This window comes from Peromyscus californicus, unplaced genomic scaffold (genome assembly GCF_007827085.1).
Source record: "Peromyscus californicus insignis strain IS unplaced genomic scaffold, ASM782708v3 Scaffold_21__1_contigs__length_65335640, whole genome shotgun sequence".
Classification (NCBI taxonomy): Eukaryota; Metazoa; Chordata; class Mammalia; order Rodentia; family Cricetidae; genus Peromyscus; species Peromyscus californicus.
Genome location: NW_026294514.1, coordinates 51982022 through 52007850, shown reverse-complemented (window position 1 = coordinate 52007850; position 25829 = coordinate 51982022). Strand labels below are relative to the sequence as shown.

General features: G+C 36.4%; 1 protein-coding gene across 1 annotated transcript in view; it reads right to left on the bottom strand.

Annotated features, from left to right (window-relative positions):
- Slco6a1 (solute carrier organic anion transporter family member 6A1) overlaps positions 1-23233 on the bottom strand; it is an 83628-nt gene extending 60395 nt beyond the window's left edge. The window contains exons 1-6 of the mRNA XM_052749322.1: positions 22894-23233; positions 20769-21029; positions 14314-14505; positions 12560-12656; positions 6804-6919; positions 2826-2935 (exon numbers count right to left, since the gene is read on the bottom strand). Of these exons, the coding sequence (XP_052605282.1) occupies positions 2826-2935; positions 6804-6919; positions 12560-12656; positions 14314-14505; positions 20769-21029; positions 22894-23233 (1116 nt within the window). The remainder of the gene's footprint in view (positions 1-2825; positions 2936-6803; positions 6920-12559; positions 12657-14313; positions 14506-20768; positions 21030-22893) is intronic.
- Between the last annotated feature and the right edge of the window lie 2596 nt (positions 23234-25829).

The window sequence follows — 25829 nt, the reverse complement described above, 5'->3', positions numbered from 1 at the left end:
TAGATTTCCTAAAGCCTCCTAATATTTTTCTGGGAAATAAGCCCTTCTTACCATACTGAACTTTATGGAACACTAAAGAACTCTTGAAAGTACAGTAGTCTCAAAGAGAAATGATCAGCATACCAAAGAAATACCATACCCCAAATTAACTACTATTAACTACTCGAAGAGTCACAAAATTATGATACACAATTGACCTAGGTACCTATTAATCAATAAACAGATAAAAAGTGACTATGTATAACACACACACACACACACACACACACACACACACACACACACACACACATATATGATAAACATATGTGTCTGAGTATTGTATAGGTACAAAGAAAATGAAATCTCATCACTTGTAAACAAATATATGGACTTCAAGGGAAACATTAATTATAAGTTAGCCACAGAAAGACAAATTCAAAATTCTAGGGGCTGACATACAAGATAAGAAAGATAAGAAAGAGCTTATCTGCATGTAGAACACTGGTTATAATAGGGGGAATGGAAAAAAGATTGGGGACAGATAAAAGGTGGCATAAAACCATGCAAGGAATGAATAAGCTGTTGTGTTTTGTACAGTCTGATGACCATGGTCTCCAATAATCTGTTCTGTAATTTATAAGGATTTTCAAAATCACTTAAAAACCACAAATAAGGGTGGGATGAAGGGACTAATTATCATGATTCAGTGTCTGTTATCTTCACGTTGTGAGATACCACGATGAGATCACTTGTAGAGATAGTTAATTAACTGTATTCAAACAATTTAAATGATAACTTTAAAATGCCCATTTTTAAAATTTACAGAGTATTGTTAACAGTTTCAGCTGAACATTTGTCAAGTGTTGTGGTTTAGCTCCTGCATTGTTAAAATATGTGCATGTAATATTTATATAGAATTAATTTTAAGTAGACTAGTTATGGTGCTGGATACCTGAAACTCTAGAACTTCAGAGGCTGAAGAAGGCTTAACTCTTCAAGAGTAGCCTGATCAGTATAGTACAACTTTAAATTAAATTAAAGACTTGTTGAAATATAATGAATTACTACTAAGGATTCATGATTTAATAAAGAGTAGAACTTGGAGAATAGGAGCAGGTGAAAATAAATCTTACCTTACCCAGAAGATATACTTAGTTTTGAAAGAATTCAACTAATATACATCTGCCTCTTCAAAGTCAATTTAATCTATATATAAACATGACTACTCAGTTCTTCATCAAAATAAAAAAATATGTATCTTAAAACTCACTTGAAAGTACAAAAGACCAAGAATAGTGAAAACCATCATAGACAATAAGAACACTGGCAAAGGTACCACAATACATGATTTCAGGTTATACTACAGGACCATAATAATAAAAGAGCATGGTACTGGCACAAAAATAGACTACTTAATAAAATAGACGATCCAGATGTAACTCTATGGAACTAAGTCACCTGAGTTTTGAAAAAGAAGGCAAATAATATAGATTGGAGAAGACAGCCTCTTCAGTAAATGATGATGTGGGATAAGAATCAGACTTGATTCTTGTCTCTCACCCAGTACAGAAAAAAACAGTTCCAAAGGGATAAAAGAACCCAACATTAGTTCTGAAACTCTAATACAACTAGAGGATAAAGTTGAGAGTACATTTAAAGGTTAGTAAAGGAATTTCTAAATGTGACTCCAGTGAGTCAAGAAATAATATAAACAATGGGCATGTGGAATCTCATGAGATCAAAACATGTCTGTCCTGCAAAGGAAACCACTAAGAGAATGAGTAGGTAGCCTACTAAATGGAAGGAAATCTTTCCCTGATCTACATGTGACATAGAAGACTGGAATAAACAGAGACGAAAACTGGACCTAGAGAAAGCAAACAACACAAATAACAAACCATCTAGGGAACTGTACCGAGGAAGCACAAAGAGCTAACAAATACTTTAAAAGGAAGAGGGGTCTCTTCCCTGGTAAAATCTATTTTTCTTGCTCTCAGTGCTTCTTAGTTGCCTCTAGTTCGTTCTCTATATTTGAGAGAGAGCAGGTGCAGGGAGTACATGCGAAGGGAAAAAGGGAGGAAAGAGAAAGAGGGAAAAACTATGTTATATTTTAATTTCAAAATAAAAATAGTTTTAAAAAGGAACAGGATGTTTAGCAAAGACCAATGAGTAATAAAACAATATCTCCAGCAAAGAGAAAAATAACTGGAAATCGGAAAGACAGAGATACAAATGTGAGTTAGGAAGACTCAGTTGATGGTGTTTTGAAGACTTTTGCAAGTTCTATCCAGAGTGAAAAGTTCACAAAAAATAAAGAAAAACTGCATGTGAAAATTACAATCATGCAATATATATTACAGAAAGAAAATTTTAAGTAGAAGAAAAAAACATTCACAATAGGATTGAATGTTGGACCAGGCTTCCTCTGCACCCTGGTATCTGTTGCTATGGTAGTCCTGTTTCTTAAATATAGAAAGAAAAGATTTTGTATTCAATACTGTGATTTTTTGTGTTGGAGGGAGTGTGTGTAGACAGAAGTTCTTCCAATTCATGTCATCTTGTTAAATGTCATATTTAGTGCTCCAGAGAATATAAACACAAAATAATATAAAATCTATTAAAAATTACAGTTGTGCATCATCAGTCTCTGGCACTAGAAAGGTCCCTAGAAATGACAAATAATAAAAGGACTCTTCATTTCCATGACAAGGAAAATGAGCACTTTCATCAAGAGACTCCAAAATTTTCACTAAAATTTAGTAAGCACTTTGCCAATTTTGACTCTATAGGAAAATTAAACAGGATGACTTAGCTGGCTTATTAACAAAAGTATTTTACTTTACCTGAAGAGCATAAAACAAATCCTTCAAACGAGGTCCAAATTTCTTATATCTAAGCTTCTTGTCAAAAGTGAGTGGTCCCTTTTCTCTCCTAAGTTTTAGCTTGCGTGCACCTATAGATCACAAGTAAAACAATCTTATGTTGAAGCCAGTAAGACAATGTACACCATGCATTTGTACACATGATAGTAATCCCAGTTTGCCATAGAAAGGCAAGTAAATTATTTTTAAACCAACTAAACCTATGTATATTTTAGAATGCAAATTATTCTACAGTAGTGCTTTGCAAAAGACAATTGTTTGATAATGAAACTTTCTCACTACTGCATGGCCCAATTTTTCAGTTGTTCAGTATGTATGTCTCTTAACTGCTGAAAGGGTGCTTCCTATGGCCAAATTAATCAGTTCTTAGTTTAATGTAGAATTCAACAGCCACTTTCAAGAAATTATTAAGAGTGGATGACACAGGCCTGAAATACTCCACCCCAAAAAAAACCCACCTTCATATATTACAATGTATTTTGTGGTACTACTAGAGCACTAACAAGTGAGAACTTTTTGTAATAATACATAGTAATAATGTAATAGTGTTAATAGTAGGAATAAATGTAACTATCTGATATATTGTGAACCCAAATAAACTTGCCTGAGGATCAGAAGACAGAGCCAGCCACTAGATTAGACATAGAAGCCAGGTAGTGGTGGCACACAACTTTAATCTCAGCACTTGAGATCTCATGCCTTTGCTTGGGAAGCACACATGCCTTTAATCCCAGGAAGTGATATGGCAGGGCAGAGAAAGGTATGTAAGGTGTGAGGTAACAGGAACTCACTCTGTTAGGCTGAAGATTTCATAGAGGTAAGAACTAGTGGCTGGCTGCTCTGCTTCTCTGATCTTTCAGCTTTCACCCTGATATCTAGCTCTGGGTTTTTTTTATTAAAAGACCATCTAAGATTCAAACAACAATTTTCACTCTCATACACATATCATTATACTTATTCTACTTCTCCCAGCCCCTTTATCTTTTCTTCTTACATAACCTCTTCTCTCCCTTATCCAGTCATCTGGTGGTGGATGTCAAGGATGGTTTTGTATCATGGGTACTGTTAATAGTGCAGTAGCAGTCATGGAGGATATCTAGTCAGGACTTCCTTAATAAGAGCCAATCTGGATGGTGAGAGATTGAATCTCAAAACAGTTTCCATCATCATTTCTTTGATTACTAAAGTTGTTAGACACTTACTTTTAAACATTGTAGATTAGAATATAAAGTAGTTGATTTCATAACTGCATTTTCAAGCATATATGTTATCATATAGTTGATTTCATAACTGTATTTTCAGGCGTATATGTTTTCATATGGTTGATTTAATAACTGTATATTCAAGCATATATGTTATCATATAGTTGATTTCAAAACTGTATTTTCAGGCTTATATGTCATCATACTTTGTTCTTATTAGTCCCTTTTCTCTATTGCTCTCCCACATGTCATCTTTCCCCTTCAATTATCCTTAGCTCCTGTTAAGTCTCAACACTTGTTTATGTATTATCAGTATTTCATTACTGTATATTCAACTTCCCTTAAGCTCTCGTCAGACCTTCACATGGTCATCTTTCTAGTTCTGCCATCACTCCCCCCTCCACAACAAATACACACACATGCATACACACTTACACATGCATGCACATACATCCATACATATATGTACATACATAGTTTTAAATTCATATCTCATATATGGAAGAGAAGACATGTTATATTTGACTTTCTGAGTCTTACTGGTCCGACTTAAGATAATATTTTCTAGTTCTATCAGTTTTCTTAAAATTTTTCATTGCTTGGTCTTTCTTTATGGCTAAATAAAATTCCACTGTGCGTGAGCCAGGTGTCACTGTGGGAGTCAGGCAATGAAATGCACCATGAAGAAGTCAGAATAAAAACTTGGTTCAGATTGACTCCATTTACCTGGATCAGATCTTGGAGAGTCTGATGCCTAATGGTTTATTGTCAGCATTTTTAAAAACAATATAATTTGGGGAAAAAAAAAGTTTTCTGGTGTAACACAATCCATGAGGCACAAGGGGGTAATAATTACATTCAAATTCAACTCAAGATACATGTCATGTCTTCCAAGAAGATGGATTCTGGAGCTAGGCCACCTGTATTTGCAGCTTAAGATCCTAAGGAAGAATCTGACTTGGTCTCAGTCACACAGACAGCATTGAGTTTATTTGGGATATTAGCCACTTCTGCTCCTGCTTGTGAGAGTTTGGAGGAGCCCCTGGTTATATGGATAGTATAAAGGTCATTTGGAATATTGGGTATCTCAGGTCCTGTTGTAGGGTCTTATAGGCATCCCTGACTATACAGATAATGTAAGGGTCATTTAGATTACTAGCCACCTCCACTCCTGGTGAAGTGACCTGGCCAAACAGATAACACAGATCACTAAGATGATAATAACTTCTAACTTTCAGAATGGAAGAACAGATTTTGTGTCCATTATTTTGAGAGGACAACCCTGTGTGCATAATATTCTTGGTTTCCCTGGAGATCTGTGGATGTAAGAATCTTTGTGCTCACAACACATAGGTACTATGTTTTCTTTAGCCCATTAAACTACTTATAAACACTAGATTGGTTCAATTTTCTAGATATTGTAAATAGTGAGGCAATAAGTAAAGATAAACAGCTATTTCTGTGGTAGAATCCTTCAGGCATACATATTGAAGAGTGGTATAACTAGGTCATATGGTAGATTTGTTTAAATTTTTAAAAAAGATTTTTAGTTATATGTAAATTTGTGTGTGTGTGTGTGTGTGTGTGTGTGTGTGTGTGTGTGCATGCGCACATGCACGCACATGTGTGTATGAGCACACATAAGCAACTGCTTCTGAAGTCCAGTTGTGACCAAGCTCAGGTCCTGGGCAAGAGTAGTATGCATTTCTAATTGCTAGGATATCTCTCCAGCCTTTTATTTTTCAGGTTTTTTTACTTTTGAAGAACCACCAGAGAACCTGTATAAGTTTATATTCCCACCAGCAGTAAGGGTTTATTACCCCAAATCCTCATTAACCTTTACTCTCTTGATTACAGTTATTCTAACCAAGCTGAGATGGAATTTCAATGTGGGTTTAATTTGCATTTCCTTAACGGGAAAAGATGTTGAGCATTTTTTAAATATTTATTGTCCATTTGTATTTCTTTAAGATGTGACTGAGTTTTTGGCATATTTTCTGATAGTGATGAGCTTTCCTTTTTTGGAACTGTTTCGGTTGCATCCCAAATGTTTAGGTATATTGTAATTTCCATTTGTATTGCTTTAGTAACTGAATGCTCAGACTTCACCTAGGCTACTTTTTGCCCTTTGTCTGCTTGCTCTTGCCCTCACTAGGAAGTCCATCCCTTCACTACATTCAAACCTATTTGTTTGTGGTTCCGTTGTATAGTGAAGACACGCTGAGACATCCAGACTTATGGACTGAAAAACTAAAGGACTCTTGGAACCTTCTGTTCATAGGCAGTCCCAATGTTGGATTAGCTAGACCACAGCCTTTTAGTCATTCTAATGAGTCCTCTTTCTTATAGAAGTATATAACTTCTATAAGTTCTGTTACTTTAGAGAATTCTAACTAACACACTAGATAAATAGATTTGATTCAGTTCATTTATAAAAGACAATTATAGGAACTTTAAACAAAATTGCTATTATTAAAAGGAAATAAGGAGTGATACAATATATATGTATGTATATTAGTGAATTTGTAGTGCATAAATATAATATTTAGATGTGATATTGCTTGATTTGGTAAAAAACAAAACAAAAAAAAAATCAACCACACTAGGATGCTATGTACCCCAGAGCAATACCTGCAGGAGAAACATATTCATAAAGAAATGTAGTGTATCTGTGCCTTGAGAATGGTAGGTGAGGGTATGAATTACTCTAACTAATTAATAATGTTTTTATACTCACCGGGTAAGTTAGATGGAAAACACAGCAATGGAATAAATGCGATCCACGAAAGTGAAGTGGCAAAAAGAAAACCAACCCACCAAATGACTTGACGCTTTAGAAAGTTGTGAGCTCTCCTTGAAGAAAGAAAAATGAAAATTTAAACATAGTTAGGGTTAAATTAGAGATTTTTTTGTTAATTTTCATTCATTTGTAATTTGTCACTATTAATTTTGGGGTTTTGCTGACATGAGTCAGTTTTTAATATTCAGTTGCATGGTGTGTCTTTGCTCCTGTCAGAGCCTAACTGTCCCACTTCCCTTTTCAGTGACACTACTCAGGTAACAGAAGCTCCTATTTGTTCCTAGTCAAAATTATCTCCATTAACAGTTGTACCCCTGGAAAACCAAGTCTTCCTTCTTTATCTTGGTCCTCTGAATCTTGCACCTGGACCTCTGGGGCAAGAAGCCTTGCCCTGGAAGTTGTACAGCTTCTCCTGTATATGGCATCTGACCCTTGGAGTGACAGATCATCTGAAATCCCTCCCTTCAAGTCCCTTGTGTAAGTGCATTTGATACTTCTGTGGTCTTTTCATTTTCCGTATATGATCCATTTGCATTCTTTTTAAGGTTTCCTTTGCTTCTCACAGAGCTTAGCAGCTGGCAAGGCAAAGACGGGGTATGAAAGACCCTGTGCTGGGTTTGGCTAAATTTCTCTTTCACAAAGTGACTATGAGCTATCAGTGTTTCTAGTTTTTACTTAAGGCTGAGGACACCTAGAATAATTTTTAAAGTTACCAAGGGTTTTTTGTTTGTTTGTTTTTATCATTTAGGGATAAGGGCTACAGAAGTCAGTGAATACACTGTTAATAATCTTTTCAGCTCCGCACCCATGGAAAATCTTAGCCAGGAGCTACAGAGATGACACAGAGAGAAAATGTGAGCACTGGATTTCCTTGCAAGGACCATGGTTTGACTTCCAGGCCCCACACAGTGGCTAACGATCATCTCTAAGTTAATTTTCATAGGATTCAGCACCTTCCTCTCTGCTTTGTGGGCCCTTCACACACATGATGCAGACATATATCCTGTCAAAACACCCACACTTACAAAATACAAATAAATATTTTTAAAAAATAAAATCTTCTCTAACCAGCTATTATACTAAAATACTCACTTCCACATAAACTTGTATTGGAGGACCTCTGTTCCTGCAAGTCTTAATGAGTTCCTTAGACTTTCTCTTCCATAAAAAAGTGGAAATGTTCACAGTGTTATTCACTGAGGAGGCAACTCCTTGTATTTTTAGGGCATTATTCAGGAACATAAGTATCAACACACAATGCCATAGCGTTTTAATCTTCATTTCTACAATCTGCTCCCATGTACGTTAATACGTAACATCCATAGGAACTACACCTTTCCTTTTTGTTATTTTCCATTTACGGCTATTTATTTATTGTGGTACTAATGATTGAGCCCAGGTAAGCAGGAGTTCTATCATCAAAATACACCCAGCCTTTTCGAAAATTTCAAGTTCACTCTAAGATATGAAGCCAGGCCTTAATTCCCCCAAAACTTGAGAGTACATGGATCATCACTGCCCCTGGCTTTCTGATGCTTGTAATAGCCAGAATTTTGTGTTTCTTAGTATTTTGAATCCACTTACATGGTTTTGTTAATAGCATTCACATATGATACAATTGTTCTATATTATGTGTAATTGCACACCCAGAAGAACCGAGACCTCAACTAAATGCAAAACCTAAAATGAAATGTTAAATGCAAGCAAAACTTTGACAGGGTCATCATAGTTACCAGATACATTTTTAAATCAAAAGATTTTCCTCATGCCCCAAAATAAGTGATTTGAAAACTAACAACCATTATGATTTCACTATGCAACACTCGGCAAACTGAAAGTTTCATGCACTAGTTTTCTAATTCATTTTTAAGAGAGACGATAATAAAAATTCTTCAAGCAACAGAAAAAGACTAGGGAAAATAGCACAGACTGATGTTTTCATTAATGGAAAGGTGATAATAATTACAACTAGACATATGAATTTAGCTGAAGTCTAAGTGCTTTGGTCATTAACAGAATGCCAAATTTATCAAGAAGAATTTTATTTTAAACAATTCTTATGTTTAAAACCTTTTTGTCATGTTTGTTTATTTTGTTTTATGTATATGAGTGCTTTGCCTGCATGTTAGTTAGTAGTACACCCTATGCAGAATTCAGAAGCGATTGTTGGACTCCCTGGACTGGAGTGACAGATGTGAACTACCATGTACTCAAATCCCAACCCAGGTCCTCTGAAAGAACAAGTGTTCATTACTGCTGACCCATATCTTTATCCCCAAAGAGTAATTTTGTGAAACTAGACCCTGATAGTTGATAAAAATCTAATAATCCCTGTGTGTCTCTTTCTCTGTGTGGATTTGTAGACAATTAGTAAAATGTACAATAAAATTTTGAATATTAAAAAGTGGAGATTTAATATAGAAATAAAAAGTATGTCATGGGGCAGACCAGACTACAAAGGAAGAAAAAGTATAACTATAAGGATATTTAATTTATTATGAAATTCATTATTACCAATAATTGTTAGAAAATGTATAGAATACTTGTGTAAAATAGAATATAAAGTATATAAAGTGAATAAGGTGTATAAAATAGAATCAAAGACAAAAAAATCGAATAATCATATCAATTGTAAAAAAATTCCATGGTAAAATCTCAACACCTCTTCATAGTAAAACCCCAAAGAAAGTAGTACTCAAAGATTCATGCACATCTGAGTATAGAGGACATAAGCCATGACTGCAAAACACTGCTAAACAAGGACAATCTGAAAGTATTTTCTTGACAGTGGAGAATGTAAAATGGGTATCTACTCTCTGCACTCTTACTCAAGTGAGCACTTAAAATCTTAACCCATCCAGCAGGATGAGGAAAAGAAATAAAAAAGAGACGTATGTAGGAAGGGGGCAAACCAAACCAATCTATTAAAAGAGAAGATTCTACATCTAAAATACCCTAAAGAGTCAGTCTTAACACTCTTGAGAGATTATGACAAACAGTTTTGGCAGAGAAGTTGAATAGAAAATTGTGTATAGAGATTAGTGACTTTCCTAGAACTAATAAGAAGCATATGGAGAGAAATCAGGAAAATAATCACATTCACAGTTGCACCAAAACATAAAGGACTTAGGGAAAAACTAATGAAGGTAAAGAAACTATAGTTAATTACACAAAACACTAGAAGGTAAAAACCATTAAGAACAAGAAGGAAAAAAAAGGAACTAGTAATAGTTGGATTGACCTCCATGTACATGATTTAGGAGAATAGCATGAAAATGGACTGTCTTAGTTATGGTTTCTATTGCTGTGAAGAGACGCCATGACCACAGCAACTCTTATAAGGAAAACATTTAATTGACATGGCAGCTTACAGTTTCAGAGATTTAGTCCATTGTCATCATGGTGAGGAGCATGGTGGCGTGCAGGCAGACGTGGTGCTGGACAAGGAGCTACTACATGTTGCTATACAGGCAACAGCAAGTAGACTGAGTGTCACACTGAGTGAAGCTTGAGCAAAAAAGATATCAAAGCCTACCCCCACAGTGACACACTTCCTCCAACAAGGCCACACCTACTTCAACAAGGTCACACCTCCAAATAGTCCCATTCCTTTTGGGAATCATTTTCTTTCAAACCACCACATTCCTCTACCTAGTCCCCAGTGCCTTGTAGTCACATCATAATGCAAAAAATGCATCAGTCCAACTTCAAAAGTCCCCATAGTCTAGAGCAGTATCAAACTAACATAAAAATCTAGAGTTCAAAGTCTCTTCTGGGATTCATGCAATCTCTTAGCTGTAATCCCCTATCAAATCAAAATCAAAAAGCAGATCACATGCTTCCAACACATAATGGCACAGAATATACATTATCATTTGAAAATGTAGGAAAGGGAGCATAGTGAGGAAATAATGGACCAAAGCAAGACTGAAAACCAGCTGGGCGAACTCCAAACTCTGCGTCTCCATATCTGATGTCAAAACACTCTTTAGATTTCTACTCCATTCAGCTCTACTGCCTGCATATCAAGATGTAGCCAGTACCACATCTGCCAGTACAGTGGGGCAATACTCCTTACCAAGATGATAATGGACTGAACTTCTGAAAATGTAAGCTACTCCAATTAAATGTTTTTCCTTCATAAGAGTTGTCGTGGTCATGATGTCTCTTCACAGCAATAGAAACCCTCACTAAGACACATATTCCTGAACATGGTTTATAGATACAATGCAATACTTATCAAATTCTAACAGCATTTTTTTTTACATAATTAGAATAAATATCCTAAAATTCAAAGCCCCTAAGAGCTAAAGAGTATCTGAGCAAATGCAGTGCTGGAGAAATCAACATACAAAGTTTCAAACTGTGCATCAGATTCATAGTGCCCAAAACAGCAAGGTACCGGCACAGAAATAGATGTCTAAACAAATGGGATAGAGATTATGACAAACAAAACCTCCTTTGTTTGAGATATCTAATCTCAAAACAAAGAGAGATCACTTGTTGGAGAAAAGAAAACTTCCTTCAAAACTGGTTCTGGAGAAAGTGGTCCATGTGCACAAGAATGGAAATGTATTCTTTCTTCTCTCCCTAAAAAATTAGTTTAAAATGTATCAAAAGTCTTTCTCTAAGGCCTGGAAATTTGAATTTAGCAGAGAAAAACTGAAGGAAGACACTCCAGGGTGGAGACATAGGCATTATTTCTGTGACACTAGCTATGTGGGTTCTCTCTTGATTCCTGATGCTCTTCCTCCACCTTCACAGAATATCATTTGTCCTCCTTACTTTTTTTTATATTCAATTGAAGATGACAAATCATCAGACTTTGTCATGCATGATTTTAATTTTTGAGATGCTTAACATACTTCTGTATTGCCTAAATTTAAGGTAGTAACTTATTTTTGTCCTTTTCTTGAAAATAGATTCTTTTCTGATACAGCATATCCGAATTGCAGTTTCCACATGGGGTCCCAGTCCTAACCATGAAACTATTTTCAATGGATGCCCATTTGCAAAGGGACAATAAGTTTTCTATGATAGAGTGTGTTACATTGCATAACAGCAACATTCCAGAGCTGGTCGTATGGCCAGGAGCAGTTGCCCAACAAAAAATGAACTCAATGGGTCTTTTGCAAACTTATTTTTCATTTTGTTTTGTTTCATCATTTATATTTTGTCCTATTGATCTTTTTATTGTTTGTTTTGATTTTCATTTTTTGTGGGGGTTGTTTCTTTTTCATTTTTTGTCTTTGTTTTGTTGACTGCATGAGAAAGACAGATTATAATGCTAGGTGGATAGGAAGGTAGGGAGGATCTGAGAGAAGTATGGTATGGTGGAAGAATATGATCATAACATCGTGTTAAAAACTCTAAGTAAGTAATATGAAAACTTCTTGATATCATGCAAATAATTATAACTACTGTACTGTATTGAATAAATATTGTAAGTTTTTTAATCAACAAAACATAAAAAAGTTATGAGCATTAAGTAATGATTCTAGTTATATTTCAAATAATAAAAATATGAATTCATACTATAAATGTATTTATGTTTACATATATGTACACATCACAGTTGTATACATTTTTCTAAAAGTGTTACTAACTAAATATATATTATTTATGAGCTATGGTATCTATTCAAGTATTCTATATGATGTAAACAAAATAGAAAAGTAAATAGTATGACTTACACTTCTGTTGAATCTTCAGTGCTTGGAGGCTTAAGATTTGATGATCCAATTGTGTAACCCAGACCGTATCCCAGTACTTGTACAAGTTCACTGATACCTTGAAAATGAACCCAACACCAAATAGCTTCACAACCTAACTTTGTCATAATAAAAAACAACTATGTGTGATATCTGACAGTTTTTTAGGCAATTCTCTACTAATTGAGAGAGGGAAGATGGGTAGGAAAAGAAGGGGGGATGAAAGAGAGGGAGAGAGAAAATTGTAAATAATTTCTTCAATTGATTCTAATAAATCCCAAATTTGTAAGGCAGGAGGCTGACAGGAAATTCATGTAAGAGAGTTGATGCTAGTCTTGCAGTTGATGCTAGTCCTGAACCACAATCACTGCTTCTTTGGGAATAGTCACTCTGTACTGATAGGACTTTACATTGCTTAAATGAGACCTGTTCTTACAGTAAATGTCATCTGTTTTACTCAGTGTCTGATTGTGAATGTTAATTGTACCTAGGACAATGTCAGTGAGCCATTTAGAGTACTGCCTGAAAGTACAACTGGGTGATACACACTCTAATCTAATCAAGTATTTTATCTAATCAGAAATTTTAATTATGAACTTAATTATATCTCATCTAATCTATATATTTAAGGTAGTATATATTTATATTCAATATGAATGTAAATAAAGTTATATTTCCTTTAATATGTCACTAAAGTAAGATAATGCATTTTCATAATGACCTTTGCATTATTCACCTAAGCTTCCAGAGTAGCAGAAGGTGACAATATAGTAAGCCTATATATATATATATATATATATATATATATATGTGTGTGTGTGTGTGTGTGTGTGTGTGTGTATATTTACTATATATATATAAGTACTATATATATATATATATATAGTACTGACATGTGTCTAATTTCTGTTTAGCAAAACTAAAATGAGTATTTTCTACCAGTTTTGACGAATGCTAATAAAACAAAAGCATTTCTTATAAATGTATATATACATAGGTATATCCTTTATTATAGTCTATTAGAAAGATTTTCTTAGCCTTGGGTGGGAAAATTACACTTTTTCAGTGCAAGTTGTTACTTGTTTGTTGTTGTTGTTTTGAGATATACTCTTATTATATAGCTCTAGCTGACCTAGGACTTGCTATGCAGCCTACATGGGCTTTGAACTCATAATCATCATGTCTCAGTCTTCCTGTGGCTAGGATGATAGGCATACTCCATACTATTTACTCTTTAGATGATTTCAAAGAAAGTATAAAATAATTTCATATTTTTGAAAATGATTTTTAGATATCTCTGTGAAAGTACATCTTCATTCTCTCTACCAGGACCAGACTCTGCTACAGTAAAAGAGGATAGATTATTTTAGGATGTATCAATATTTACTTAATGCAGGGCATAGTTTACAGAAGACTATGTGGAGGAGATGACACTGCATTCAGCTCTCTCTCTCTCTCTCTCTCTCTCTCTCTCTCAGAGGGAAAGAGAAGCAGAGACATCGATTTTATATTCCTCTAAATATACTCAATGATATTAGATGATTTGTGTAGTGTACCAAATTTCAGAACTAGGTAGATCAATGTGATTCTGAAGTGAAACCCACAAGCCATCAGTAGTTAGTACAGTGTCATTACAAGGCCATCAGTACTTTGGTGTCAGTCAAAACATACAGAAACCAAGTGAACATTCGAAGTGGGCCATGCATATTAGAATAAAAAAAAAAGAACAAACTTACCTAGATAGATGCCAGATGAGTGTTTGGCACTGTGGTCGTAAAGGTAGGTCACACCAAGGACATACATAGGTATTGCTGCAAATCCCTGGAGACACTGCCCAAAAATGATGAGACCAAGAATTTCTGATCTGTGTGGTACCATGGTTTCCTTACACTCTGTCACTGTCCTGTGTTCCGGTTCTATGCACAACTCTTTTGAAAGATAAGAATTATATTTTACTGAGCAGAATTCAAAATTAAATGCACAATTAATTTGCAGTTGCTACTGTCACCATGTTTTTTCATTTTATTTAATATTCTTACATTGAGTGCAGCTGTACAATCAATTGATGGTCATATTTTAAACAGAAATAGCACAATAAAAGAAAATGTATGGGAATACTGGAAGAGACACATAGACTATGAAAGAAACAGTGTGATTGTTTAAATGCACAAGATTACATGTACACAGATATGCTTATATACATACACATTTACACATACATAGATACTTGTAGTTGGAATTTTCTTTGGGTCACCAACCAGCTCCCAAATAACCAGCTCCCAATTAAAGGAAAAGAGACTTATTACTAATTATGAATGTTCAGCCTTAGCTTAGGCTTGTTCCACTAGCTCTTTTAACTTAATTTAACCGGTTTTTAGTCATCTAAGTTTTGCCTGGAGGCTTTTTATATTTCTTTCATTCTGCATGTCCTACTTTCCTGCTTTTTCCATGTCTGTCTGGCTAGCCCCTTGTGTCTCCTTGGTGTCTCTTTTTCTTTCTTCCTCAGAACTAAGTTCCTCCTTCTTCTTACTCTCCCTGAGTAGAAGTCTCATCTATACCTCCCTCCTCATTATTGGCCATTCAGCTTTTTATTGACCAATCAGGTGCCTTAGGCAGGCAATGTAAAACAGCAACACATCTTTACATAATTAAACAAATACAGCAAATCTTTCATAGTTAAACAAATGAAACACATCTTTGCATAGTTAAACATTCTGCAATATGCACTAAATTTCCTATACTTTGCATCCTGTTTTAATGATTTTTAGCTCCAAAATAAAAGTACTCACAATTCCCTGGATGATCTGAATTGCCAAAGTCCAATTAAATTAACTATCTGAGTTAATTTCTGTGTTTTTTCTTTAGCATTCTTTAAATTAAAACATGCGCACTCCTTTATTATTAGATTCACGACCTTCTGTAATATATACTCTTATGGTTTGTATATAAAATTTCTCCTTAAAGTCTCATGTACCAAATTCTTAATTCCCTGTGGATATTATTTGGTGAGGTTCCTAGAACTGTAAGAGGGAGACACCAGCTGGTCTCTGACAGGAATGTCTTGTCCTAGCCCCTTCCTATCTTCTTTCTGCTTTTCTTGTACCATGTAGTAAATTGACTTCCTTTGCACAGAAAGTTTTCTGGCTGGCCATGGGCTCAGAGTCAATGGAACCTAGTTACCATGGATGAAGCACTCTGAAACCATGTGCTAAAATACATTTATCCTACTTTTAAGTAGTTATGTCAGCATTTGTTCATAGAAACAAGACAACTAAATGTACATGGGCTTATAAAAACAAAGTATTAAGTTGTAAAGGTAGACAGCCAGGTGTGGGGTGTATGTCTTTAATCTGAGCACATAGGAGGCAGAGGCAGGAAGCTCTCTAAGTTTAAGGCCAGCCTGGACTACAGAGTGAGTTCCCGAACAGCCAGTGCTACATAGGGAAACCCTGTCTCAAAACCAAAAACAAACAAACAAACAAAAAATCCCAAAACATTTCTTCATTTACTACATGGTCATCTATTCATTATATTTAAAAACCTTTGAATGTTATTTCTTATTTTTCTTACATAGTTATAGGATTTGTGTATTTATACTGGTGGTAGATTGGTAAAGCTAATCAGGTGATACTAAACTATATCTATTTTGACCATCTTGGGTGAAATTTACAACATGCACTTGAAATATCACAGAAAAACTAGTAAAGATTAAAACCCATTACACTATTGAAATGTAATTTGTCTTTGCTTCTGTGCAATAATACATAACTCTAGGGCAAATGGAAGCTATCTCTTAAATTATGATTTAACTCAGCATGTTCATACTCTCTTGTCTTTTTTAATATAATAATCCATGATGTGTGTAATTGGTTTGTTTATGACTTTTAAATACATGTATAGGATGTATTCTGATCAATTTCATCTCTTTTCTCTTTCTGCTTGTCTTGTATTCTCACTGATTGTTTCCCTATTCCCAATTAGACCGCTCATCTACATTCTTTCTTCTTCTTTTTCTTCTTCTTTTTCCTTCTACTTCTCCTATTTCCATTTTTTTTAATGACTCAATGAGTTGCATTAGAATTGCTTGCAGCATATCGGGTGAAAGGCTGTTCGTAGAAGCACAGGCACCTTGCCGGGGACACCGCTGCTGAACTGACTCTCCCTCTCTCAACAACATCTAGCTACACATAAATCTCCAGGAATGCATGGGGAGTGTGCTTTCCTTTCCCCTCCAGGACAGGATGTTTACAGATGCTATCTTGGATAATGTGTGTGCAGATACTTACAGCTTCTGTGCGTTCAAGACCACAATGGCCATTTCATGACTAGTCCAGCATGTCACCCTACTTCCCACACCCTCCACTTTATTTAGCTCTTCCATTCTTCTTTCTCTTCTGCAATGCCCTGTGGACCTTGCAGGGCCATTTTTATCTGAGTGTATGACAGTCACTCATTCTTAATTTTTTAATCTTCTAAATCTTCCAGCTAATGTCTTTTAGTATGTGATCCAAATAATATATAAAAACCTTATTACAATGTTCCTGTTAACTATCTCAAGTTGTGCCTAACATGTTTCTTCAGTAGTTATCATTGACACTTCTGTATAACTTTGCTCTCTATCAAAACAGGCAAGTCCTAAAATTATAACCTTAGTCAAATTATTCCCTTTCCATGATTTCAAGCTATAGTTTAGAGCTGAAGAAAGACATGTGGTATTCAAAATCCATTTTGACTTCACGGTGAATAGAATCAAGCAAATGCTTCATGCTATTTACAATCATAAAGCACCTTTGGAGCCCATTTACCTCTGCCTTGTTCTAGAAAGTTAAACTTACTAGTTTAGCTACTCCTAAGGAGACATTTCTGAGCTTTCTGTTGAAGAATATCTGAAAACAAATCTTTCCCATCTCTATAATAAATCTAATCTTTTTGAGCCTTAACAATAAAAAATTGGTCTCTGTTAAGGAAATTGATAAATAACATAAATATCACACATAGCAAGCCTCCAAAGAGAAACTATCAAGAAATATGAATTGTCCAGTATTACAAATACTGATTAAAGCCCTAAATTCATGAAAAGTAAGTTTTCCTTACAGTAGAGAGCATGAGTTATGTTAACAAGTAGATGGAAGTGATTCTGTTGAAACATTTTGAGGGAAAGTCATGTTGATGTTTACCACAGAAACAAGTGTAGAAAATCAAGGAACTCCCACAAAATCATGTATGAAAACAAGGAGATTTAAAGAGGTGATAAAAGAGGACAGACCACAAGCATATGTGCTATTGTTCTTCTTTAAGAGTGAGAAGAAGCCGGGCGGTGGTGGCGCACGCCTTTAATCCCAGCACTCGGGAGGCAGAGCCAGGCGGATCGCTGTGAGTTCGAGGCCAGCCTGGGCTACCAAGTGAGTTCCAGGAAAGGCGCAAAGCTACACAGAGAAACCCTGTCTCGAAAAACCAAAAAAAAAAAAAAAAAAAAAAAAAAAGAGTGAGAAGAATGTGGAGCTAGGGAGGTGGCTCAGCAATCCAGGGTTCTGGGTGTTCTTCCACAGAACCTGGATTCTGTTTCCAGCACCTAATTGGCAGCTTACAACCCTCTGTGCATCCAGTTCCAGGTTTTGACAGCCTCTCTGGCCTCAGCAGGCACCGGGCACACACATGGTGTACATGCATATGTACATGAAAAACACTCAAACAGATAAAAACAAAATTAACATTTAAAAATGTTAAAGAAATTTAAAAGACCTCCCTCTTCTATCCTCAACTGCAGTGGAACACTAGTAGAGAACAAGAGGCCATGAGTTTGAGAGTGACTAAGCATAGAAATGTCAGGGGTTGGAGAGAAACAACATGGGAGGGGCGTGGAAGACAAGATGTGGGAGGGATTAGAAGACAGAAAAGGAAAGGAGGAAATAATGTAATTTGATTTTCATTTTAAAAAATAAACAAGCATTCAAAATTTAGAAGTGGAATGAGGAGCACTTGATTGCATGTGAGTGTTAGTGAAAATTGATAAAGAAGCGTAATGTGCAGAGAGCAATAGAAGGAGATCAGTAACGGAACAGTGCATGAGGCAGGAGCACACAGAAGGATCACTCTAGGCCACCTCCTTCACTTTAACTGGAGGGAAGAAGTGAAGAATACTAATAAGTAAATGTAGGCCGAATAAATTAAAATTTCAATGTAAAGAAACTAATGCAATTTCCCTCCGTGACATCATTTTCCATCCAACACAGGACATCTTAGGAAATCAGTAAGACAACCTAAAGTCCTTCCGAGACAGACTCAAGACATGTAAGTGAATAGACTAATTTTTGAAGATACTTGTACTTCCACTTGGCAGCAGTAGATTCACCACAGGCCTCAGCAGCAGCCTGCCATAGGTAGAGAAGGTGTATGATTCACTCCCAAGGTTTACAAGCAAGAGATAAGGGACAATGAGAGAAGAGAGCTGAAGGCAGCACTCACTGGAGGGGGTTTGAACGGTTTTACTATGTCATGTTGGCAAAGAAAACAAGCTACAAACAACGGGAAATAGCAACTAGGAGAATCAGAGAGAGCAGGTGTCACTAGCCTCTAGTGCCAGTGAAAAAAGTTAGCCCTTATTCTAAGTAAGCAGTAAGCACTCATGGCTGTCACCATAAAGTGAACTCAGTATGCCTGCTGAGACAGATGTGTGGATGGTCACTTTATACAGGTTCTAGAAAACAAAGATGACAACGTAGTATGAGCATTTTCACGAATTTGTGGATAATATTTTTTGCTGACTATTTCAAGAGGTGGTAAAGTATGATGTCTACATGTGTGCTGAGGCACACGTTTGAAAATAAACCAGTGATCTTTGTGGGTAACAGATGGAATCATGGAGCAGAAAACAGAACAGAAATGGAAAGCTACAGACAATACCAAAGGGGTTCAGGGAACTCACAACGGAAGCACAAAAAGCCACGAGCAGTAAAGAAAATCAGGAGATGTAGGAAGGAGAAAAGGAGTAAATAAAACAAATAAACGCAGAACCTCTCTCTCTCCTCTCTCTCTCTCTCTCTCTCTCTCTCTCTCTCTCTCTCTCTCTCTCTCTCTCTCTCTCTCTCTCTGTGTGTGTGTGTGTGTGTGTGTTTGTGTTTAAGCCAATGCGAGCAGCAGAGGCCAGAAGAGAGTACCAGATGCCCCAGAACTGTAGTTGTGGGTGGTTCCTAGCTATGGGACAAAGTTATATTTGGAAACCCAAGCTAGGTTCCAACTGTCTTTACAGGTTCAATTTTAAAAAAAATAGGTAAACTTTCATTGCATTATTAATTCTTCATAATTGGTACATAGTGCATTTAAAGACTGATGAGATGATACAATCATAATTGACCTTTAAGAGTCTACTAATAGAGATAGTTACGAACAGCTTCTAAAATTCAATTGAAAGTATTCATGGGGTTAATGAAGTCATTTTTGTTTTGTTTATAGGTTTTTACTCATTCATAATACTATAAAACAAACTTCAAATATTTTTATAAAAACCATAAATATAACACACAATAAACTTTAAAAACATTTATATACACATACACACATATACATCTCTCTTATTAATCCCGTCTTGTTAAAACCCAACTTATCATGTACACAAAAAGCCTGTACATGATGAGGAAAGATCTGGGACAATGATGTTAGAAATATATTCCAAAGACTTTTCAAGTAGATTTACTAGGACTAGCAGAATGATTACAAAATAAACCATTACAAAAAACCTGACAAACCACTATCTTTATAGATTCAAAGGGTCGTCGAAGAGTAGCGTCCAACTTTTGCAAAGATAAGAGTAACTAGAAAAGTTGACCCTCCTGTATGTGTAGGCTCCTTCCTGTGTTTGAGCTTATGTGGGTCTGTGCTACAAAGGGAGTGAAGAGAGTAGTTCAAGTATCTTATGGAAGTTAAAATCAACCACTGGACTTCTCAAGAGATTTTTAACACACATAAGATTGTATCAAAGAAATAATTTTGCAAATTATCCCATAATAGTCTTTCCTAAGGTCATCTCACCTGTGAGATAAATCAGAGAGCTACAGGTAGTCAGTCAATAAGCATGGTTAATAAACAAAGAATGGTACACAGACATACATCATGACCTATTTTAAATTCCTTGAAGCAACGATTTAAATGAACAATTGATTCAGAATATGAGAGTGTATTTGAAAAATCTCACCTTCGCCTTCTTCTAGTGTTGTTACAATTTCATATTTCATGTATGGAACAGCACAGAAAATGGATCCAAGTCCCACTAAAAAGGCACCAGCTGCCACCCATTTTGGCCTGTGCCATCTACTTCCATAGTACGCTACAGGTATTGCTACCAGTAAAGATGCAAAATCGTAAGTGGAGGACAATATAACTTTCTCTGGCCTTGACAGATAAAATTCCTTCTCAAAATGTCCAATACTCAAATCAATAAAACCAAATATAAAACCTAAAAGTCAAAAGAAAGACAAAAGGCAATATAACACATTTTAATAGACGAAACAGATTACCATTATAATCATTCAAAGAGAACTTAATTTAGACCAATTGAAGTTTAACATTTCTGAGAATTTTCAATCTTTTTTGGAAAAAAAAATACATACATTCAATGTAAATTATTTCATATTCTTAAACATTAAATAAATGATAGCATAATGTGCATATAACCATCCATAGCTAGAATTGTTCAATAGCTTGGATTCTGTGCTTGAAGTTTAAAATCTTGAGCATTTTCAATCTTTTTGAAAAAAACAATGTATACATTCAATGTAAATTATTTCATATTCTTAAACATTAAATAAATGATAACATAATGTGCATACAACCATCATCCCGCATGTAAAGAAAGGGAAAAAAGCGTACTAAATGAAATAAAAATAACTTGATACAGGGAATAGCTATAAAAAATATTACATTTCTTGGAGTGAAAACAGAAATAGTTACAAACTAAAACTCATGATATGTCTGCAAAGGGGCTGGACCACAAGTCAGTGCTGCAGTATCCACAGCTGGTATTGTCCAACTACCTCAAACCCTCCTTGGCTTGCAGGGATCCGGGAGTCCAGACTCTTCCTAAAGTTCTGAGAACCCAAGCATCACAGTTGTCACAGCTGGACCCAAAAAGCAAGATGCTGCTGAAGCGTCCGTGATTGCTGTTGATAGAATGTCTGTTCCCTACTTTACCTCCAACAACTCCAACCACCCAGTATTTCTCCTGCCGCCCAAATCACCACCCCAAACCAGGAACCCATAGTAGTGTCCAAGCCTCTCACTGGCAACAGATACATGAGAGAGTCAGGTCAAAGGCAGTGGGCAAGTGTAGTATCCAAGTTAACTAGACCTCTTGCAAATAAAAGGAAGTTCCAAAGTGGATTGATGGAGCTCAGTGGGATTATATATATATATAATTTAATTTTACATATCAGCCACGGATTGCCCTGTCCTCCCTCCTTCCGCTCGCCAACCCCCTCCTCCCCCCAACCTACCCCCATTCCCATCTCCTCCAGGGCAAGGACTCCTCTAGGGATTCAGCTCAGCCTGGTAGATTCAGTAGAGGCAGGTCCAGTGCCCTCCTCCCTTCACCCAGGCTGAGCAAAGTATCCCTGCATAGGCCCCAGGCTCCAAAAAGCCAGCTCATGCACTAAGGACAGGTCCTGGTCCCACTTCCTGGGGGGCCTCCCAAACAGTTCAAGCTAATCGACTTGTCTCACTTATCCAGAGGGCCTGATCCAGTGGATTTTTTTTTAATTAACAAAAATAATTAATGACAGTATGCGACTAAAATAATAGAAGAAGAGAAGGAGGACGAAGAGGTAGGAGGAAAAAGTCAAAAATGTGAATAAAAACACCCTTGTGTTTCTTCCTGCGATGTGGACCCGGTAAAATCTCACCATCCCTCAACGCATGATGAGGAAACAAAATCCAGACAGAAGGCTGCTTTGCCAGAGTGCTTCAAAACTGTGAACTGAAACCACCTCATGATGGCAATGCTGTTTTCAACTTGATTTTAATCCCCCAAAGACTCAACCCAGAACTTAAGTTGGCCATCAAGTAACAGGAACTGAACACCACCTTCTCATCAGCTCAGTATCTGAAGACCAGAATGGGAATCAGAGCATGGGAGTGCACCCTGCCAGGCGGCGGGCAGCCAAAGACCTGAGTGAGGTAAAAGACCCGAAGGAACAACCAAGCATTGGGTTAGCTGATTTTGATTCCATTCATGTCTGGTCATGGACCCTCCCCTTCCTGCCGCATGTCAACCTTGTCTACCTCACTACTCCACTCACCAGAGCAACGCTGCTCCTCCAACTTACCTTGAGCTAGGACCACTATACAGTACACGGAGAGGAAGAAGTTAATGTTGTTGAAACGCTGTAAAGAAGGGAAAACTAGAGAGCCCAAGCCGAAGGGCCCCTCCAATAAATCGCTGCGTTTAGCATCTGGTAACTTCGTGGTGTCTGAAGAGACAGGCATTTTACTTTTTCTGAGACTTGAAAATTTTATCATGGCAGTGGGAAGTGTTGTCAGGAACGGAGATACTTTACTGCGACCCACAGGCCACTGATGGTCCCCGTCATTCTCCTCTTTCATCGCCTCATTCTCCTCTTCCACCTCCTCCATGCTGCCTTGTGCGTGTTCCAGTTCCTGGTCCATGGTTTATCTGATACAGTGCTGTGGACTTCGTGGTCTTAAGTGACTAACGCTGTGGCTAAGAGAGCTGCCACTCCAACCTCTGCAGGGAACACTACTTCCCATGTAGGAAGCCAATGTCCGTCTGTATAGAGAGGTTGGCTGACGTGTTAGAAATTCCAAAGCTGAATTCTATCTTCTCCGCGTCACAGTAGGGCGAAGGAAGAAAGGGAGGGAGAGGAGATGAATATGATCTGATCAAACCATGTTGAACAAAACGCTCAAATAACTATTATTATATATTAAAAATTTTTTTTAGAAGAAATACAAGGAAAAAGAAATGTATAATAGAACAGGGGAACCAACCTCCGGTATCTCCAGGCTTGCCTCAGCTTGGTGTCTCTACAAATTTGTAAAAGTACTAAAATAATAAACAAACAAACAAACAAATAAGTAAAACAGGAAATGTGGGAAGACATAGTCACTGTGACAGAAGAGTCTTTAAGATACATAGCCTCTTTTCCTTTAATATTTTTTATTTACGTGTGTGTGTGTGTGTGTGTGTGTGTGTGTGTGTGTGTGTGTGTGTGTAAATATATATGTCAGTTTGCCTATGATTATCTTGGAACATAAAGTTCTGAAAAAATTGGTGTTTGAGAAATAGACTTCAAGAGATCAATACAGACTTGTGATCACAATTGATATGGAAACTTTTATTAGATTTATGAGTACATGTTGCAAGATGCAAGGTCTGTTGAAATTCATAGCACTCTGTGATTTAGATGCCAGAAGGGGTTTCATTGGCTTTTGACTTTATCAGTCACTAATGCTGTAAAAGATGGTTAACTGCCACCTATGGGGCGTGTTGTTTCATATTTCATCTAAATCTAAAGAAAGTGGATTTAGAGATTTCAAAAATACATCATCTGCTGTTGCTTTTATTATTCTTGTTATTTTTTTAGAAGATAATTTTATTTATTTTCAATAGTTCCAGCTAGTATTCTATTTATGATACTTAAACTCAGGTTATTATACACACTATACAATATATTTCTACACCTACTGGGCTGACTTTTATAATAGCATGCATTTATATTCCTTAAAATTGACTTTTTTTTTTTAAATTTATTTTGCAATACAATTCAGTTCTACATATCAGCCACGGATTCCCTTGTTCCCCCCCTCCCGTCCCCCTCACCTTCCCCCCAGCCCACCCCCCAGTCCCACCTCCTCCAGGGCAAAGCCTTCCCCACAGACTGAGGTCAACCTGGTAGACTCAGTCCAGGTAGGTCTAGTCCCTTCCTCCCAGGCCGAGCCAAACAATCCTGCATAGGCCCCAGGTTTCAAACAGCCAACTCATGCAATGAGCACAAGATCTGGTCCCACTGCCTGGATGCCTCCCAAACAGATCAAGCCAATCAGCTGTCTCACCCATTCAGAGGGCCTGATCCAGTGGGGACCCCTCAGCCATTGGTTCATAGTTCATGTGTTTCCATTCATTTGGCTATTTGTCCCTGTGCTTTATCCAACCTTGGTCTCAACAATTCTCGCTCATATATGAGCGAGAATTGTTAAAATTGACTTTTAAGACGAAACTTTTCAAAGCAAAATTATGATCTTTAAATTTTATTTAAAACTCTTGCTTAGCAATTACTGATTCACAAACTCTTTAAAGCATGGATTAATAATGAACATGTTGGGACTCAGAGGATCTATACTGAAAAAAGGCTAGGTTTTACATGACATTACTTTTTCTCAATGGTAATTTGAGTGAAGAAATGTCTGTATTGTTTCATGTGTATAAATTAGTGGTCTTTGTATTCATATTCCCCAGAAGGAAATGTTATTGAGGAAAGTTCTGAGTAAGCCATCATGGAGTTGTAGAGTAGTCTTACTTTAGATTTGTTGGAGATGATACTTCTGACTGATGCTACCCAAAAGTTTAAAAACTGTTTTCTGGAAAATGATATTTCCCAATGTCATCCAAGGTAGACTGGATTTTTTTTCTATTTCTCTCAGTCCTTCTGGAAAAAAATAGCCCTTTGCTATTTTTATTATCCTTTCCTCTCCATGGGAAAACATTTCTTTTTTTATAAGATTTATCTACTTATTATATAGATAATGTTCTGTCTGCATGCTAGAAGAGGGTACCAGATTTCCTTATAGATTGTTATGAGCCACTTTGTGGTTGCTGCGAATTGAACTCAGGACCTCTGGAAGAGTAGCCAGTGCTCCTAACCTCTGAGCCATTTCTCCAGCCCAACATTACTTATATTTTAACAATCAATTGCAGAATTAGCTATTTCTGGAAAATAGAACTAAAATTACAAGTCATAAATACACTTTAACCATTATATTTCTTTATATTAGTGGAACCTAGAACATTTGGTAACCCACAAGTACCAGCATGGATCTCAGAAATGTATAACATGCATAATTGTAACTACTTATGAATTTTTAAGTAACCTGGTTCCCTCCTATCTGATATGGCTTCCATAACCCCCAATTTAAGACTATCCTTACAAATGCTGAGGAAGGTGAACTTTGTGGGTAACAAACTCCATCTTACTTTGTTTTCTGGATTTTCAAATAATTTTTTTCTGTATCTCATGGCTTGTTT